This window comes from Sarcophilus harrisii, chromosome 6 (assembly GCF_902635505.1).
Source record: "Sarcophilus harrisii chromosome 6, mSarHar1.11, whole genome shotgun sequence".
NCBI classification, from domain to species: Eukaryota; Metazoa; Chordata; class Mammalia; order Dasyuromorphia; family Dasyuridae; genus Sarcophilus; species Sarcophilus harrisii.
In genome coordinates this window covers 248318878-248340335 of record NC_045431.1, presented here as the reverse complement: position 1 = coordinate 248340335, position 21458 = coordinate 248318878, and the positions used below count along the sequence as shown (strand labels likewise).

At 36.6% G+C, this 21458-nt stretch overlaps 1 protein-coding gene across 1 annotated transcript; it reads right to left on the bottom strand.

Annotated features, from left to right (window-relative positions):
* Nucleotides 1-8088: 8088 nt before the first annotated feature.
* LOC105750928 (olfactory receptor 10Q1-like) lies at nt 8089-20235 on the bottom strand. Its single transcript, XM_031943681.1, has 2 exons — nt 20154-20235; nt 8089-9047 (listed from the first exon to the last, which is right to left on the bottom strand). The coding sequence occupies exons 1-2, from the start codon at nt 20233-20235 to the stop codon at nt 8089-8091; spliced, it is 1041 nt and encodes a 346-aa protein (XP_031799541.1).
* Between the last annotated feature and the right edge of the window lie 1223 nt (nt 20236-21458).

Below are 21458 nucleotides of genomic sequence, written 5' to 3'. Positions count from 1 at the left end.
AATCAAGCAAGCAACACTCACATATTTGACACCTGTTATATGCCAGGTACTTTACTAGTTCCTGGTGAACACAAAAGATAGAGTGAAACAAATTCTTTTCTTCAAGAAACTTAGACTTTATCAGAAGAGATAAGTTGTATATATACAAATATATGCAAAACAATCAGGGGACAGTTGGGTGGGACCACAATTATAGATTTACCTCTTTTTAATTTCAACTCATTGCTGCAAATTCTACCCTCTGAGGTTATGCTTAGATGTATAAGATCATAGATTTATGACTAAGAAGGGTCTTAGAAGCCACTGAGTACAACATTATTTTCAGATGAGGAAACTGAGATGTTTAGTAATTTCTCCAAAGTCACATAGAAAGTATACTATGACATCCTCAATTGGATCCATGGCTATGCCAAAGAATTTAGCTATAATAATAATATTAATAACCATAATGTTAAAATTTGCATTTGGGATCAAATTGACACCATTTTTGGAAAGAATAAAAAAGGCTCATAATAGATAGATGTTATGGATGCTATGTGTAACCAAAAGTGATTTGCCTTTGGATGGAGCTTATGAAACAACTTAGATCCAAAATGGAACTAAAAGTCCTTCTCTGTGCAGTATTTATGTAGCATCAGTTCTCATATATCTGCCAGGAAGAGTTAACAGTGTCTGAATTATGCTGATTTGTTTTTAGAAAGCGCTTATTAAAAATAATGTTCAAGACTAAGTTGTTCATGCCAGAAATGAAGAAATATTAGGCTTATGCAGCCTGGACTCATTAATAAGTACAACTTATATAAAGGACCAGGAGAAATTGTGTAACATATCCTTTCAGTTGCACTGCAAAATTTAAGAACTTACTGAACTTAAATACCTGTTCAAGTGGCCAGAAATTTATCACCTTTGATAAACTTTTAAGGTAACAAATCTGGATCGTTGCATTCACATTTAGAAGAGTGTTTTTAATATAGTCACCATGCCAAATATTAATGATTTCCCAACTATATTGAATGAAAAGTTTCCCAGATATGGAGATCTAGTGGATGAAATATGATTCACATGAGTAGAGCAATTCATAACATTCCCATAATCTGGTCTGCTACTGGAGTTTTCTTGGAGATACTTTCAATGAGCCAAAAAAAGAAATGATTTTGTTACAATATATTTTTTATCAGTTACAACCCCATCCCCTTCCTTTCATTGTATCTACTTGTGCAATAATTTAAAAACTACTCAGTATATAAGAATAGCAGGGTAGTGACATTCAATCATTGTTTATAGCTGAATTCTATCAAAAAATATGAAAGCAAGACCAAATGAGTATATAATTCATGTATATTTTATTGTTTTTTTTTTTTTTAATAGCCTTTTATTTACAGGTTATATGCATGGGTATTTTACAGCGTTAACAATTGCCAAACCTCTTGTTCCAGTTTTTCACCTCTTACCCCCCACCCCCTCCCCCAGATGGCAGGATGACCAGTAGATGTTAAATACATTAAAATATAAATTAGATACACAATAAGTATACAATTCATGTATATTTTAGCAAAAATAGATTCTATAGTTCATTGGGTGGGCAGAGCCAAGATGACAGAGAAAAGCCAGGGATTTGCCTCATTTTTCCCAAGTTCTCCTCCAAGCAACTTAAAAACAATGTTTTAAAATGAATTCTGGAGTGACACAATTAGCAAAAGGACAAGGTAAAATTTTTTTTTTTTTTTTTTTTTTTTTTTTTTAGCACAAGACAACTCAGAAGGTCAGTAAGAAAGGTGTGTCACATTAGGGAGAGAATGAAGCTCAGTCCAGAGTAGGCAATTCCTAGAAAACCAGTAGCTAGCTGTACATCAGCAAACAAGCAGAAGACTTTGGGGATGACAGAATCAGTAGCAATTACTTCTGGAGCACTCAGCTCACAGACAGTAAGGGAATAGACAATTGGTCAGAAAAGGATTGTAGGTTTCCTTTGCTGCCAGTAGATGCAGGACTTTGTTGCATTGCCCATATATAGATACAGGATGAAGTCCTGGGATACAGTCAAGGGACAGGGAGGAGTACTAGCACAATTGACTTTGTGATCACAAGAGAGTTGGGACCTTGATCACAGTTTTGCAAGGAGGAAAAGAGTACCAGGGTTATTCACGTACCAGAGTACAGGCCAAGAGAGAAGTAAACTCACATCTCTTAGATCATACTACATTGTAAGAACTAAAAGTTTGAAGACTTTCAGAAATATCATGAAGTTACAATTAGGATCATATAAGATTTATTTATTTATTTTTTTATTTAATAGCCTTTTATTTACAGGATATATACATGGGTAACTTTACAGCATTAACAATTGCCAAACCTCTTGTTCCAAGTTTTTCACCTCTTACCCCCCCACCCCCTCCCCTAGATGGCAGGATGACCAGTAGATGTTAAATACATTAAAATATAAATTAGATACACAATAAGTATACATGACCAAAACGTTATTTTGCTGTACAAAAAGAATCAGACTCTGAAATATTGTACAATCAGCTTGTGAAGAAAATCAAAAATGCAGGTCTGCATAAATATAGGGATTGGGAATTCAATGTAATGGTTTTTAGTCATCTCCCAGAGTTCTTTTTCTGGGTATAGCTGGTTCAGTTCATTACTGCTCCATTAGAAATGATTTGGTTGATCTCGTTGCTGAGGATGGCCTGGTCCATCAGAACTGGTCATCATCTAGTATTGTTGTTGAAGTATATAATGATCTTCTGGTCCTGCTCATTTCACTCAGCATCAGTTCGTGTAAGTCTCTCCAGGCCTTTCTGAAATTAGGATCATATAAGATTTAGCAGCTTCTATCTACACTGGAGGATCAAAGGGCTTGGAATATGAAATTTCAGAGGGAAAGGAAGCTAGGATTACAACCAAGAATTACTGAGGAAAAGACCAGAGCTGATTGGAAAATTCAAGAGAAGCATAAAAAGATAAACAGGAAAGGAAAGGAATGTCATAAGGAATTCAATAAGACTAAACTTTCCATTCTTACATGGGAAAATACTTGTAACTCCTAAGAACTTTATCATTATTGGGAGAGTTAGAAGTATACATAGTAGAAAGGCATGGGTATGAGTTGAATAAAATAGAATGCTATGTCAAAAAATAAAGGGTAAGGAAGAGGAATGCCCTGGGAGAAGGGGAAGAATGCGATAAATAATGTTATATAAAAAATAGAAGTGCTTTTACAGTGGAGGGAAAGGTGAAGGAGTTAGGCTGGGAGTGCTTGAACCTTCCTTTCATTGGAATTGGCTCAAAGAAGAAATAATATAAAAACTTAGCTGGGTGTAGAAATCAGGAAGTTAGGAAAATAGGAATTAGATAAGGGAATTGGGAGGAACTGATAAAAAGCTGATAAAAAATAGGTGAGTGGAAACTGTAGTTAGAAGCAAAATACCTTTAAGGGTAGACAGGGTAAAAGCAGAGAGGATAAATCGGGGAAAATATGATAGAGAATAACGGAAACAATCATAACTCTGAAAAACTTTTTTTTTTTTTTTACTTTTTCTTTGATAAAAGTCGAATTTCTCAAATACATAGAGAACTGATCTAAATTTATAAGAATGAAAATCACTGCTGAATTGATGTGGTCAGAGGATAGGGAGTTTTCAGATGAAGTAAACAAAGCTACCAATAGCCATGTGAAAAATGTTCTAAATCACTATTGATTAGAAAAATATAAATTAAAACAACTCTGAGGTTCCAACATAAATCTATTGGATTGGTTAAGTGACACAAAAGGAAATGACAAATGATGGATGGGATGTGAGAAAATTGATACTAAAGCACTATTGGTGCAGTTGGGAACTGACACAAACATTCTGGATAGCAATTATTATTTTTTTTATTATAGCTTTTTATTTACAAGATATATGCATGGATAATTTTCTAGGCATTGACAACTGCAAAACCTTTTGTTCCAATTTTTCCCCTCCTTCCCCCCACTCCCTCCCCCACATGGCAGGTTGATCAATACATGTTAAATATGTTAAAACATATGTTAAATACAATATATGTATACATGTCTATACAATTATTTAGCTGTACAAAAATAATCAGATTTTGAAATAGTGTACAATTAGCCTGTGACGGAAATCAAAAATGCCGGTGGACAAAAATAGAGGGATTGGGAATTCTGTGTAGTGGTTCATAGTCATTTCTCAGAATTCTTTTGCTGGGTGTAGCTGGTTCAATTCATTACTGCTCTATTGGAACTGATAGTTCATCTCATTGCTGAGGATGGCCAGGTCCATCAGAATTGATAATCATATAGTATTGTTGTTGAAGTATATAATGATCTCCTGGTCCTGCTCATTTCACTCAGCATCAGATCATGTAAGTCTCTGGAGAGCAGTTTTGAACTATGCTCAATTCTGACCCATACTTTTTGACCCAGCAAAACCATTGCTAGATTGATGTTGTAAAGAAGGAAAAAATAGCAAAAAGGAAAAGATGTATATACAAAAATATTTATGGAAGGTCTTTTGGTAGGGGCTAAGAACTGGAAATTGAAGGGATGAAATTGGGGAATGGCTGAGTAAGTAGTGGTATATGATTATGATGGAATACTATGCTGCAAGGAATGATGAACAGCACAGTCTCAGAAAAACCTGTAAAGACTTACATCAGCTTATGCAAAGTGAAGTGAGCAGAGCCAGGAGAATATAGAAACAGTAATATTGTACAATGAACAAGCTATTAGTATTCATAGAAATACGATGATCCAAGACAATACCAAAGGATGAATGATGAAAAATACTATCGACCTAAAAAGAAAGAACAGATGGAGTTTCAGTGCAGATTGAAACAACTTTTTAAAGCTTTTTTTTTTTCTTTTTGGTCTGTATTTTCTTTCACAACTTGCATGGAAATATGTTTTGCACAATTGCACATGTGTAAACTTTATCAAATTTCTTACTTTCTCAAGGATGGAGAAAGGGAAAAGAGAGGGAAAAAATCTGGAACTCAAAAAAATGAATGTGAAAAATTATTTTACATGTAATTGGGAAAAATAAAATATTAAAAAGAATAGATTCTACAGCATATCATAAAATGGCTATCCATTCTTTTCTTGAAGAGAAAAATAAGATTGGGAGCCAAGAAGGTGGAAGTGTATGAAATGAGAATTGAATTCTTATTGAAATATATCCACTTGCCTAGATTTGGATCTAGAGCTTTGGGGCACAATGAAGGTTGGAAAGGATAAATCTTGCCAGTGCGTGAATGGATAGAAATGAACTAACATTGAAGAACTTAGTGATAGTGCTTGAAGTCTGAACTCCCTAATTCTTGTGAAACCATTATCTTTGTGTAGGAGGATGGTCAGCTCTGTTACACTGATATAGTTTCATGTTTGTGCAAGTTAGGAATAGGGACTAAACATGAATGTTTGATAACTTTTGGAAGAACCAATGGCACCTACTTCTAAAGAACCTCAATGGCCACACCTTTAGTGGGTCAAGACTCCTTTCCCCACATGGAGAAAGGAATGAAGTTATGTAGATAAAACCAGCTAGAATCATTGATTAGTAAGTTATATAGCCTCTTCTCTTTCCTGGGATGTTTATAGGAGGGTGTTGTGCACTTCAGGTAATCATCAACTATTCCTAATGTCGTTTAAGTTCCAGGATAAGGGGATGCTTCATTAGTCCTGGTATGTAGCCTCTGGAATAAAAGGTAACCCACTAAATTTTGTGTTTATTCTGTATGACATACTGGATTAACTTGGACCCTGAAAGACATGGATTTAAATACTGCCTCTGACAACAATTTTGTCATCAAGGACATGTTTTTCAATGTCTCTTGGCCTCAGGCTTATAATAGTTAAAACAGGAAAAACAATACCTTTAATATCTACCTCATATGGTTGTTATGAAACTTAAATGAAAATATGCATGAAAAAATACTTTGAATGTCTTAAGTTACTATACCTCTATAAATATGTGGAGAATTTTCTGTGAGACTGAAAAAGTAATTTAACCCTTTCTAATCTCATCTGTAAAATGGCCTGGGGGAAGACAGGATTGGATTTGATCATCTCTAACGTCCTTTATAGTTGTAAATCTTGATTGTGTGAAATGGTAACAGTGTTTTCTAAAACCTGCTAAATAAAGGTCAGATATTGTTTGGCCTATTCAAAAATAGTATCTTCAAAGGCACTTTAGATCTGACATCCCTAAGCATGTACAAAGCTTCAGTTTGTCTAATTTAAGGTAAAACACTTGTTCTTTGGGCTGCCCAACCCAGTTGGAAGAGATCTAGATTGGATTGCCTGTCTGATACCAACTGACCCACTTCCAAAGCATAACTAATATTCAGACTCCAAGTGGCAGTGAAACTATAATGTTCCTATTTACTTTGGTTTTAGACCTGAAATGGGGCCTCAATAATCACTTATTGTAAATCCATGATTTTATTAAATGGAAGAAACAAGGCTTAGAAAGAAAAAGTCATTTACCTAAGTTCACCCAAAGAATAAAGAAGAGAGATAAAATTAGAATTCCAATCTTCAGAGAACAGAGGCAGTATTTTTTATATTATTCCATGACACCTCTCTAAAGGTCCTTACAGGGAAGTGGGATATATCTGGTTAACAGTGGATATAACATATATATAGTCCTATGATTATATAGATCATAATACACTATACTAACATATTAATATAATGTATATTATAATTCTACAACTTTGGCTTTTACATTACAAGGATACTTACCATAGTGTAAATGTGAACTATGTGTATAGTACAGCCAACCTCATTTTACATCTATATATCTATATCTAATCAACAAGTTATATGGAAAGAAAAATAAAATTCAGAAGAATGCTTTCTAGTTTTGATGACTAAGCTTGGTCCTGTAGAAGAGAGGAGAAATAGCATTTCCTTCCTTGAATTGTAGAAATCCCCACTTCACTGGGAACCAGTTGACATTATTGTCATAGCGGGAAAGCTTAAGTATAGGGCTGCTAGAGTTAACTAGGACATTAATTATCATACTTTATTGTTAATAATAATGTCATAATTGACTTTCTCCACTCAGACACTCTTTCAGAAGAGATGATTACAGTTTCTTTCCCCAGAGGAAAATCTTGAAATGGTAAATATTTATATCTTTTATTAAACCTTGATCTCCAAGATTAAATATAAAATCCTCTGCTTGAGCTTCTAAAGTCCTTCAAATCCAGCTTTTTAAAAAAAAGTCTCCCTACACTTTACTCCCTTGCAATGAAGTCCTTTGATTCTATGACACTGGCTTCTTTGCTGTTACTCAAGCAAGACGTTTCATCTTCTAACAATGCATTTTCATTGACTATCTGTCATGCCTGAAATTCATCTTTTGGTTCATCTCTGTCTCTTGGTTTCCATAGTTTTCCTCCCATATAAAATCCCATCTTCTACAAAAAGCCTTTGCCAATCCCTCTTAAGGCTAGTGCCTTCCCTCTGTTGATTATTTCTAATTAATTCTATATATGGTTGTTTGTACATAAGTTTTATATGTTGACTCACCCATTAGACTGTGAGATTTCTCAGAGCATGGATTATCTTTGAATTTTCTTTGTATCCCTAACACAGCATAGAGCCTGAATGTAGCAGAACTTTAATTAATGATTGTTGATTTTTTTTTTTTTTTTTACTTCTGTCAGTGGGAATATTAAAGAGAGGGCTGGTTTCAAATTCTACTTTGACCAGTTATTATTCATATGACATTAACAAAGTTGTTTAAAGGTAGGACTAAATAAAGTCTTTTTTATCTTAAAGTCTGGGATTTGATTATCCTATGATCCCTGAATGGGCAAGTGCTGGAATGAGGACTATGTAAGGAAAGTGGTTTTTCTGTTAAAATGATCTACTTATACATAAAAAAAAAAAGAAAACAAAAAAAGAACCTAAAAACAAACTAAACCGTTTGACTTAGATGTCATATTTACTCTCCTCATGATAGTTTCATGTAAAAATCAAGTATTAAATAATTAAATAGAAGAAACCTACAAAGTATAGGAAACTAAGTATTAGACTCATGTTTTGAAGAGTCCCAGTGCTTTAATCTTATACCTTCACAGAGTTTCAGAAGTTGCTTTGCGACTCACAGATTTTCTCAGAGCTTCTTTGACATCTTTGTTTCGTAGGGTATAAATGAGGGGATTAAGCAGAGGTATGACAAAGGTATAAACCAAGGCAAACTGCCGGTCCTCGTCCTCTGATGTGCTAGATCTGGGACGTAAGTAGACCAGGCTACAACAGCCATATTGCAGCAGGACTACAGTGAGATGGGAGGAACAGGTAGAGAAGGCCCTCCGGCGCCCCTCTGCTGAGCGAATCCGCAAGATAGTGATAGCAATGAAAAAATAGGAGATGCAAATAAGTAGGAAGGGAATAACTAACACAAAGATACCCACCACATATAGGATAGCCTGATGTATATGGGTATCCTCACAGGCTAGTCTTAGAACAGGTGGGGCATCACAAAGGAAATGATTGATCTCTAGACGATGCCCACAGAAGGGAACAGAGCAAACCAGTGCAGTGAGTGGTAGTGTAAGGCAAATAGCTAGGCCCAAGGAGCCTACCACCATCTGGATACACAGCTGCTGGGTCATGATGAGGGTATAGTGCAAGGGATGGCAAATGGCCACATAACGGTCATATGCTATGACAGCCAGTAGGAAACAATCAGCGCCACCGAAGGTGAGGAAAAACAACATCTGAGCCCCACAGCCGGCCAATGAGATGGGCTTCTGAGTTCCAAAGATGTTGGAGAGCATCAAGGGTACAGTAGTAGAAGTGTAACAGATTTCAAGGGAAGATAGATTAGACAGGAAGAAGTACATGGGGGTGTGGAGGGAGCTGTAGGCACACACAACCCCAATAATGGCACTATTACCACAGAGGATCATTATGTAGAGAAGAAGAAAGAAACAAAAAAGGAGGATTTGGATCTTGGGGGAAGTGGTTAATACTCGGAACACAAATTCAGTGGGGCCAGACTGGTTAAGATGGAGAGAAGACATCTCACCTGCCAAAAAGAAATAGAAAGTCAGAAAAATCTTGTTATTAGATTACCTGAAAAAAGAACAAGTTAGGATTACAAATTTTTGAGAGAATTATGACATTTTAAAGGGCTTCTTAGATGTCATTGCTTTCTCTGGACCAGAATATTTCTAACTAGCATCATAATAATAACAGCAAAAGTAATCACTGGCACTTATATAGCACTTCAGAGTTTATAAACAAACTCCTTTACATAGGGTATCTCCTTTATTCCCTGATTCCTCTATGAGGTAGTTGCTATTATTCTTCATATTTTATAGATGAAACAATGGAGACTGAGGAAAGCTAAGTAACTTGGCCGTAGATGTCTGACAACTGATAAGTGATGAGACAGGTGTAGCACTTGATGGACTCAAATTTTCCTTCTAACCCTGCATGCTAGATTCTAAATGTCTTTTAGCATTGGCATTCCATATTATAGAATCCAATGCCCCTTCAAGCTCTGACATTCTGTTGACTCCTAGCTTTCAAATTCCATATTCTATGTACAAAAGTCCCTTTCAGCAGTCTTATTTTATGATTCTGATTCTATCTGATCCTCTACAAGGAATAGTATAGTAGCATGGTTAGATCACTGGATTTGAAGTCAGGGAAGAAGACATGGGTTTATCCTGCCTCATGTGTTTAAGAACTTAACCACTTCATTTTTCTCATCTGTAATTTTAATAAAGATGAATAAATATATGACTTTTTAATGCTTGCAAAGCATTTCTATTATCTTATTTAAAATTCATTAAAACCAGTTTACAGATGGAGAAATCATCTGTAAAGTGACTAGCAAAGATCTGTGGAAGGATTTGAACTTTTTTACTGGAATCCAAGACTTTTTGCCTATTTTACTGTCTCTAGTATTCTATCATTCTATTTCCACAATTGGTGGGGTAAGATGACACCCACTAAAGTTTCTCCCATTATCAATTTTTATTTTTTTAAATTTTTATCTATTTTTAATTTTTTCTCTCATTATCAAAAAAAATGCACACCATCTGACTGTCCTATTATTGACCTATATGTCTTCTCTCATTTTCAGCTAAATTTCATTAAAAGACCTTTATCCTTCTTAAAAGCTTTTGCACATAGTGGTCCATTTACCTGGAATTCTCTCCCACCTCATTTCTTCACATGCTCTTGATATGTGAAGAATCACATGTATTCTTCATGTTTCATTCAAGACTCAGCTCAAATGTCACTTTGTATTGGAGGCCTTCCCAATCTTCCCAATAATTTGAGCCTTTCCTTCTGAGGTTACCTTTCTCCCACTCTGTACGTATTTCATCTTCCCCTTTAGAATATGAGCATTTTGGAGGTGTGGATGGAAATGTCATGACTTTCCAAAGATATGGAAGTGGAAGAAAAAATACATGGAAGGTTCCAAGAAAAAGCAAAAATTTTGAGTGCAGTTCTGGTAATGATTGGTATGTTGATTGTTCAATGTCCAGCCCAAGTATAAAACAATTTTTCATCATATTGGCCAATGGTTAATTTTCAGGCTCAACAACTCTCAAAGACTGTCTATAGAGGCATGAGATGGAATACTGGTGGAAGAAAAGTTTGTGCTTACTGAATTACAGATTTCTGTCTAGAGATCTTAATGAAATGTTGAAATTTGGAGATATTTTAGCATCATATAGATCCAGACAAGCACTCATTTTGATCTTTTTATGATATACTTTGCTCCCCTATCTCATCCTATGAAATCTGTTAGCCATGAATAGAGAAACCATCCTAGCATCTTTTCCAGGAAGGTTACAATTAATTTCCTCTCCAATTTGTTCTTCTATTCCATAAATACATGAAGAATCTATGTTTTCACTGGTCATGGTAATGTCTAGTGTGGGCATTTCTTCTTCCAACTCAAATTTCGACCCAACTATGACTTAAAAGATAAAGCTTAGGAAATTACCAAAGGTATTTATACCAAAATGGGGGTAAGACATAAGTCATATGATTCAACAACAATCTACAAGAGACTTGCCTAAGATTGCAGAGCTAGCAAGCAAAATTGGTGCCATTTGAATCCATGTCTTCTTGACTGTAAGCTTAGCACACTATTCAAGCTCTTTCTGTATTGAACACTTTAAAATGACAGCTGTTTTCTTACTCTAATTTCCTTTCCTGGAGCTAATTTCTTAAGATTATTAATGGAGGAATAGCAAGAATAGGAGATGGTACAAGAGAAAGGGGAGAAAAAGAGAGGAGCTCTAGAGGAGGAAGAGAGAGCAAAGCGGGGAGTGGGAGAGGAAGTGAGGAGAAGGTAGAATTGTAAGTAAAAACAATGATCATAATGTCAAAATTTCATGTTATTTCAATTGTCATTTGAGGAGCTTATCAAACTAAAAAAAATAATAGGATCAAACAGTTAGAATGGAAGTTGTAATAGTTGTAATCTATCTAGTCCTGTTTATACCTCACTAAAAACACTTTCTAATGGTGATTTGCTTGAGGATCTCCAATGGCAGCAAACTCATTACCTGAGACAGTAGTCCATTCTGTTTTGGGATAGTGCTGACTGGTTACAAATTTTTATTTGTATGGAATAGAATTCAATTTCTCCATGACTTCTTTTCTATACTCTTAAATTTTTCTCTGGTGTTAAGTAGAATAAATTGTATCCTTTTTGTATATAATGTTTTGAATATGTGAAGACAACCCTCATGCCTTTCCTAAGATAAGTTTTAAGTTTTTAAAAAAGTATTTGACCAGGAATAAAAAACCAAGCAACCAACCAAAACCCCAAGTGGGCTTTGTCCTTGGACTGTTGTTTTGTTATTTACTGACTACATGACATTGGTCATACCATTTCTCTCCTAGGACTCTCTTTATTGATTTAAAAAAAATTGTTTACCATATACTGAATTTGCTTGCTGTCTAAGGAAGAAGGTAGGAGGAAGGAAGGAAGAAAAAAATTTGGAACACAAGTTTTTGCAAGGGTGAATGTTGAAAATGATCTCTATATGTTTATTTTTACTGTTATTAAAACTTTTTATTTATAAAACATAGGCATGAGTAATTTTTCAACACGGACCCTTGCAAAACTTTCTGTTCCAAAATTTTCCCTACTTTCCCCCACCTCTTACCCTAGATGGTAGGTAATCTAATATATGTTAAATATGTTAAAATATATATATATATATATATATATATATATATATACATGCATTTTGAAAATAAAAAGCTAAAAAAGAAAAAGGAAGAAAATAAAAAAACATAAAAATGTATTGATATTTGATAATATAGCTCTAATTCTAGCTTTAAATGCTATGATCTCAAGACAAACCCACTCCTCACTCTATAAATTAATCAGTCAAGAAAACTTTATTAAGCAACTACTATATGCTAATCTATATTCCTATCATTTTCCTAACTGGAAAAGTATCTCTTTTCAATGAGACCTCACTTAATAAACCATTTGTTGGGTGAGAGGAAAAGAAGAAATAGGAAATAAACATGAGCTTCTACTGAAATGAAAATAAAGGCACTCTGTGAAATGATAATATGAAATAGAAACATCTTATAGATTTGAAAGATTATAATGATTCACCATACTGAAAAAGCATGACATAGACATCCATCATAGGTTACAAAGATTTTTCTTTTGTTACATGAAATAACTTACAAACTTAACCAAATATGACTTAGTAAGACAAACTCATACTCATTAAGCAATTTGCTTTTGGGGAGAAACAACTTTAAAAATCTCAGAGGGTGGAAGGAGGGGAGGAATGGGAAAAATTAGGCAGGATTTAGGGCATAAGAGAAGGGAACTGGAAGGAATTGGGTTGTCTAAAGATATGTTAATCAAGACTGTATCAGAGGGATTGACCATATTCTAGCAAGACATTCTGGTAAACTGAGCTGATTATGATCCATAATAGGAACAGGATAGACTCATCATAACAATTCCTGTGAATAAACTGATTTAGAATTCACATCAGTACTATTTGCCAGGCACTGTGTTGCACATTTTACAAATATTCATTTGATCAACAGAAGAAACCTATGAGATAAGTGCTATTATTCATGTTGTTGTTATTCCCATTTTACTTTTGAGGAAAGTGAGATTCAGTGACTTGTCACACAGCTCTGAGATTGTGTTTGAATTCAGGTCTTCCTGACTCCAGGCTCAGTTTTGTGTCTAATTTACTACCTCTCTGTCTCTGCTGTTTGAGAAGGAGGTTGTGAATTAATAACCAGGAAAAAATCATAATTTTTACCAACTGCTAACACTAACATTCAGGTAGGTTTAAAGAGGGAGAAAGAGACATGATTCTTTTGTTCAAATATATATATTCCTTTCTTCAAATAATGTGGATTACCATGTGTCAGGAGAATTACTATGGGTTTGTAGGATCATAGATCTAGTTCTGGAAAGGATCTTAGAGGCTATCTTGCTTCCTCCCTTCCTCCACCCAATCATATTTTACACTTGAAGAGTGGTTGCCTTAGAAAATGAAGTGATTTGCTTAAGTTTAAATGAATATTAAGTGTTGGATACAAACGGGAAGGAGGGTCAGCTGAGAACCAGGTTTCAGCTTGTTAGAAAGAGGGAAAGGAAGACTTCCTAATAACAAGAGTATTCTCCAGTTTGGCCTGGACTGCTCCAAAGGTAGGGATTTTCTAACTCTTTTAGGATGCTAAATTTCTCTTTAGATTTGACCTGGTAGTCAATAGAGTATTCCCACTTCATGTCATTCTTTTAATGTATTCTTCCATACTCCTCCCACAGGGATTGCCTCCTATTGCCTTCCTACTTTCTATTTCCTATTTATCACTCCTGGTGATGTGGTTTGAGGACCAAAGTGATAGAGTGACATAGACACCAGATAATGGTAGGCACCAAAAGTTGGGGTTCATTCATGTCAAGAATTCACAGTGGTCATTCTCTTTGTAAAAGGTAGATTTTTAGGGAAGATGTTACAGACAAAATGGAGGGATATAATAGACACTGGGAATGTAAATATGAAATAGAATTAGGAGAGCATATGAAAGTCAAGGTACTCATTGGAGTCACAACTCACAATTACCAGTAGAAAGGGAGCACCCCATGAGGAGGAGAAGTAGGATCAAAAGCATAGTGGAATTAGGAGAGATACCAATTGGGGAGTGAATCAACTCCATTTCTTGTCCATAACACTATTCCAGGGTTTGATACACTATCGGCTATCTCTAGTGCCAATCTGGATGAGATCCTGATTCACTAGATGGGCTCTGGGAGAGATACTCCAGGAGCACTGGACAAAAATGACTCCTTGAGGCAAGCAGGGAAAGGCACTTATGGAGATCAGCTCAATGTTATAATGACACTTTCTGTGAAGGTTTTAGGTAGCCCCATTGTCCAGTTAGAAATCCAAGCATCAAATCTGTGAGGCTAAGTTTCTCCTATAAATTTTCCTATGGTCCACACCATCTTTATTGAATCTCTTTTGGATTATAGCCCAACATAGCATTCTGCTGTGTAGTGTCTTTATTTTCACCTTTCCCCCTGTATGTCATGGTGCCTTTCCTCTCATCTCCCCAATATGCCTCATGGTGTCTTTGTCTTCCTTATAGCTAAGTAACTCTTTGAGGATGCTAAATTTCTCTTTAGATTTGACCTGCCAGTCAATGGAGTATTTCCATTTCATGTCATTCTTTTAATGGGTTCTTCCATAATCTTTTCCTATTAGGATTGCTCTTCTATTGCTCTCCCACCTCTATTTCCTATTTATAACTCCTGGTGATGTGGTTTGAGGATCAAAGTGATAGAACTGATGTAGACACTAGACAATGGTAGGCACCAAAATTTGGGGTTCATTCATGTGGAGAATTCACAGTGGTCATTCTCTTTGTAAAAGGTAGATTTTTAGGGAAGATGTTACAGACAAAATGGAGGGATATAATAGACACTGGGAATGTAAATATGAAATAGAATTAGGAGATACATGAAGTTTTCGATGTACTCTTTATTGAGTCACAACTCACAATTACCAGTAGAAAGGGAGCACCCCATGAGGAGGAGAAGTAGGATCAAAAAGCATAGTGGAATTAGGAGAGATACCAATTGGGAGGAATCAACTCATTTCTCTTGGTCCACAACACTATTCAGGTTTGATACCATTTGCTATCTCTAGTGCTAACTGATGAGATCCTGATTCACTAGATGGGTTTGGGAGAGATATCTAGGAGTACTGACAAAATGACTCCCTGAGGCAAGCAGGGAAAGGCACTTATGGAGATCAGCTCAATGTTATAATGACACTTTCTGTGAAGGTTTTAGTGTTCCACAACCAGTTAGGAAATCCAAGCATCAAATCCAGAGGTGCTAAGTTTCCTCCTATAAATTCCTTCCATGGTCCACACCATCTCTTTATTGAATCTCTTTGGATTATAGCCCAACATAGCATCTCTGCTGTAGTGTCTTATTTCTCACCTCTGTATGTCATGGTGCCTTCCTCCTATCTCCCAATATGCCTCCTATGGTGTCTTTACCTCTTCCTTATAGCTATAACCTTGAGGATGCTAAATTTCTTCTTAGATTTGACCTGCCAGTCAATGTGAGTATTTCCACTTGGCGTCATTCTTTAATGGGTTCTTCCATACTTTTCCTTTTCCTATTAGATTGCCTTCATTGCTCCCAAATTTATTTCTATTTATAACTCCTGGTGATGTGGTTTGATATCAAAGGAGGAACCGATGTATTACTCAGACAATGGTAGGCACCAAAATTTGGGTTCATTCCATGAGGAATCTACAGTATTATCTTTGTAAAAAGGTAGATTTTTAGGGAAGATGTTGGTGACAAAATGAAGGACATAATAGACCTGAATGGTAAATATGGAAATAGAGTTGAGGGAGTTAAGGCGAAAGCCGGGCGTATCTATTGGAAACCTGGCAATTACCAGTAGAAAGGGAGCACTCCATGAGGAGGAGAAGTAGGATTGAGAAGCATAGTGGAATTAGAAGAGAAAGCACTTGGGGGGAATCAACTCATTTCTCTTGGTCTACAAATAATATTCAGAATTTCACCACTGGTGTCTATTTTGGACATTTCATTTTGTCTGTAACCTCTTCTAAATAAACTGCATCAGTTAGGTATCAAACCCTTGCCAAAGAGCATGGTCATTGTGAATTCTTCACAGGGCCAAACCCAACATTTGGTGCCTGAACATTAATCTCAACATTTGGCGCTGAACCCCAAACACATCACTAACTATGTGACTTTCAGCAATTTATATTTCCTCTCTTCAACTCAGTTTCCTTTGCCTCATAAAAATGAAGAAGAATACAGCAGATGATTCTAAACCTTTCTAAATCTCTTTGATTCTAAGGACTTATATATTTCCTTTGTTCTCCTAAAACCAATTAATTTTGAGGGAAAGCAGAGCCAGGTACATGAGCAGGTTCATGAAACTGTTTGAACTAAACTGAACAGAATCCTAAGTGTGTCAAAGATGCCCTAATGACTTAATGAGATGGAAAAATTCTAAGATCATAATTTTTTTTTATTGTTCTGGGATTTTTCTACAGTAGAGAGAAACCAGGCTTATTGAGGTAACAGATAGCCAACTCCTGTAATGTTAAATGTGGTTGAAGTTAGAAAGCTTGGAGGCCTCTAGGGTTTAGAGCAGAACAAGACTGTTAGAATAGGTGGCAATCTACACCTGTACAAGATTGGTCCTCCATTCAAGAGCTCAAGGATCCATTAAACTATCAAAGGGACTTTTGAAGGACCCTGTAATCTGGTTTTAATGAGCTCCTTGTTTCTGTGAATTAGGGTGATGAATACATCCTGCAGGGTACAAGCCTTGAAGAAAGCAGTTTTATCCAGCCAGGACAAAGGCTGCACTGTTGCCTCTCCCAAGATAGGTAGATTCAAAAATATTAGCTGTGACTGTGGATCCTAGGACTATGGGGGTTAAATAGAAATTTTATAGGCAGAATTTGAAGATATTTTACTCTTATTCTGCCTACCGTATGAGAAAAAGAATGATTAGTGTCAGGTCCCTGGTTTGGTGCTTTCTTAAAGCAGCCTACCTGGGCTAGACTAAGAGCTCTTGATCAATTGAAGATCTATCCTTTAATGAATATTCTCTACTTACCCAGAAACTAGGGAATACAGAGAAATGGAAGATGTACACCATGCTTTAAGGAAACCAGAGGTAGGAAATGCCAAAGCTAGTTTGCATCTTGGAGTAGAGAACATGGGCTTTCAGAGCTGGAAGGGATTATAAGACGTAGGTTTAGAGCTGGAAGCCGATTTCCCCATCATCTAGTTCACTCCCCAGATTTACCAATGAGAAAACTGAGATCTAGAGAGGCTAGATTATTCGTCCATCATAAAGTGTGTAGTGACCGGCAGATTTGAGTCTTTGTCTTTTGATTCCAAATTGAGGACATTTTATACCTAATTCTGCTTCACAGTACCTTAGAGATCAAATTACTTTCACAAATGAAAGAAAGTTGAGTTCTAGATAAGAACAATGGTTTGCTCAAGATCCTATAGTAAATAAGCAACAGTGCCAGGATTAGAACACAAGTATCCTGATTCCTCTTTGGGAATCTCTAAGTCACCAGAGCCCTTCTATTGCTTGCAAACCTGGTGATGTTGTTGGATTTCTTTCCTTTAACAGGAAGAAACTCCATCTTGCTATTAGTATACGTCACCAATTCCTGATTATCCTGTTTGTATGGAGGATTGTGAGAATGGCGACTTTACTGGCCTCAATTGGCTACTTCCTTCCGGCCTCTGCATCTTTGAATAATAACTCTTTGAGATATTGACAATATTTTTTAGCCAGGTATGGGACCTGGTTTGTCCAGTGTATTCCATCTGGCCCTTGATCCCTCCTCTGAGTTCTAATTTTACTTCTGGGCTGGTTTCCTGAAAATCTCCGCAAGACTATTTTCCATATAAAAGACCTGCTCATGATGAAAATTCGCTTAATTTTTTTCAACACTTCAATCCATCATGAGCTATACTCTTCCCTCATAGTCCCTTACTTTAAATGATATCTCTCTTCTTACTAGTATATATTAACTCTGGTTAGTCTGGCAAAACTCCTGTCTGAATCCATCTGCCAAATACTGATATACCCAGGCTCATTGCTTGTTTCTTTTAGAGGATTTTCTTCCAAATCTTCTTGGTAACTCCTATTGCTCCTCCCAGTTCCATTTGCTGTCTACCATTCCTACCTCTATTGTATCCCTTCATTTGTCTGTTTTCCCTAAATTAACCCATCTTCTGGCTAAGAGAATGCATGCAATATGAATGTCATATGTTTGCCTTTGAACTAGGACTTCTTTCAGGAAGAGAAGGTTAATATGATACAGAGGGGTTGTAGCATGGTTTAAAGAGCAGGTCATTAATCTTCCTAAAGGAAAACTAAAAATATCTATGAGCAAAGTTTGGGGAAAGTTTGGGGTATGGTATCAAAAGTTGATATCGTATATACTATCAGATTTGCATCGGTTATTTTGCTATCTGCATTTTCCTTTCTGCCTTAAAAAGTTCTTTCATGGAATCACTGATTACAAAGAATGCAAAAAGAGATATACTTTGGAATGAAGGTAAGGCAAAATGTATGAGTATGAAAAAGAAGACAGGCCTATTAATTAGACAACTCTGTGATCATGAGAAATGATATAAATTCTTCAGCCTCAATTTCAACCAGAAATGAAGGAATAGATGTAAATTTACTATGAAGGGGTATCTTCTGGTTCTGTAAACTATGATTCCAAGCGACTTGAGGTGTAAATATGGCTAAGCTGGCCTCCCGTGAAAAATAAAACAGTATTAGAATAGAAGTGATTTTCATGATCTGAAGGCTTAGAAATAAATGAAAATAAATAAATAAAAGCATCCTTACTATCTTCCAGTGTTTATATTCCATTAGCCATCTGAGGAAAAGCTCTGCTCCACTAGCCGTCTTTTTCCTGAGTTTCTCCTGGGCTCAGTTAATCTCCTTTCATCTGCTTGGATTTAATGGATGGGGTCTATAATTTCAATGACACATGGGTGTCCTAGGAAAGGGCAAGACCCTGGCTGATGGTGGATTCCCTGCCTTTGCTCTTGGAGAAGCCTATGTACATGAAATAGGGACAGGCTGTGCCCTTTTCTTTGAGAGAAGAAGATTTGCAATATAGCTCAGAAGTGTACCTAACGGGCTTGAGAGAGCCTGATATTCCTCCAGTTTTATAAAATCAGCTAGGAAGTTCCCAAGTCTCATTATATTATAGTCATTCCTGCTTCAGCCAGATTATTAATATCATCTATCTCTGGAGCCTCTCTCTCCAGTAGAAATACCCCTGAGCATGGAGATTTTCTAGTAGCTCCTAACAAGAAAAACTTAAGTCAAAGGTACAAAGGAAAGGTTAATGGGCATCCAAACTCTGGAGTCTTTTAATAGAGATCAGGCTGGTGCCTGGGGACTAGGGCAAAATTAGACTTCTTGTTCTCCCTAGATCAGGAATGGTGAAATACAATAAATCTTAGCAGCAGTGGAAAATGTAAAAATGAGATTAAAAATAATTCCAACGGCTAATGTTCTGTACAGATTCAGGACTAGAATGAGGAGGCTTGGGCCACCAGCTTGCCACTGATTATCAATATGGTCCTGCTCTTGGGAGGGACTCGTGGATGGAGTGGATATATAATGGTGGCACTTTGGCTGTATTTATAAATGGTTTCGGCACTGAGGCAAATATGTAAGTTGGCAAATCCTGCCTTATATATTGGCTCATAAGGTTTGCAATTTCAGATGTTCAAGACATCTAAAATTATGTGTATTTGTATAAGAAAAGCCTCTAGGGAAGCAAGGGAATGGAAGTTCAAGGTGCAGGGAGTGACCTGAGGGGATGAGAGGTTCTGAGGCACAGGCGAGTCCTACATGGAGGTGGGGTATAGCCCCAGGAGGTGGGTGTCTGGACCCGAGGTACCAACTCCCTCCCAGTGCTCTTGGGGCCCAGCATGCCCCTTCTTCTTCCTAGGCTAATCCTACTATGCCAGGTCTTGTGAGCACTTCACCTTCCCCAGAACCCAGTGGGCAGGCAAATATGCCATCTAAGAAACAAAGTTCTTTTACTCTACCCCTACCTCCTGGTGGATTCAGTCTCTCATGGGATCCGCTGGTGTGCTGAATAAAAGTGGCCCAGCCGTGCCGTTGACGAACGGTCATTAAGAGTAGCTCAAAGAGGAGCTACTGGGTTATGCAGTCTATAGGGCAATATGTATAATAATGAAGTTTGTTATATTGGCCAATGCATATGATATCTGGGTATACACACTTTGGGAAAATGTTTGTTACAAATGCACATATGTAATATATATAGATACACACACACACACACACACATATATATATACACACATATGCCAGGTACATATATATGGCATATGTGCGCATTTATATAAAATGCAAATGTGTTAATACAGCTAACCTTTATATGGTGCTTTAGATTTTACAAATATTAATTCATTTGATCCTTAGAATGGCTCTGAAGCAGGTGCTATTATTATTCCCCGTTTTCCAAATGAAGAACCTGAGGTGAAAGAGAAGAATTCTGTGTCCAGCATCGTACATCCAGGGTAAAATCTGAGCTACGACCTCAAGTTTTCGGTATTCTATCCACCCATGCTTTCTAATTGACTTTGGATTTAGGAAGACTTGAATTCAAAACTGTGCCTCAGATGCTTACTACCTATATGATCCTGGAGCCAAGTAACTTAACTTGTTTGCTTCTGCCTAAGAAGCGTATAAAATGAGGTATAATAGCACTGATCTTTATGGAAAAGGATTGTTGTGGAGGAGAAATGAAACCATTTGTAAAGCTTTTGCAATCCTCAAACTTTGTAAATTGTATAGACATCAGAGGAGAAACTCTCCTGTAATCCATTTACTTTTGGCGATCTTCAATTAGCTGTCAACTACTTTTATACCCAACTGAAATGTCTGTACAGTTTTACCTCCATTTTTACCTAGTCTTTCCGGGACCAAAAAGAAAAATTCTAATCTCATTCCATGTAACTGCTCTTCAGTCCTTGGAAGACAGCAGTTCTGGGCCTTTCTCCTCTAAGAGGCTAGCTCAGTTCTTTAATTGATATCCCTATGAGATATGATCTTGCATTCTTCCCAGCTTTTCTGTCCTCTTGCATGGTTCCCCTGGGATGTTTCCTCTGATATTGAACAGAATCTCCAATGTCTCCTCAGCAGAATAGAATGGCAGCTACTTACTCTCTCTTCTGTTTCAGTATTCTTTCCTCTTAAGGTGAGGGTCTAGAATTGTTCAGTTTCTGGCCACACTATCTATCATTCAGTTTTTGGTTCACTATTCGCTTTCCATCAACATTGTCCCAGAAAAGATAATCCTCATCCTGACTCTTGTGCCAGGTGACCTTTTT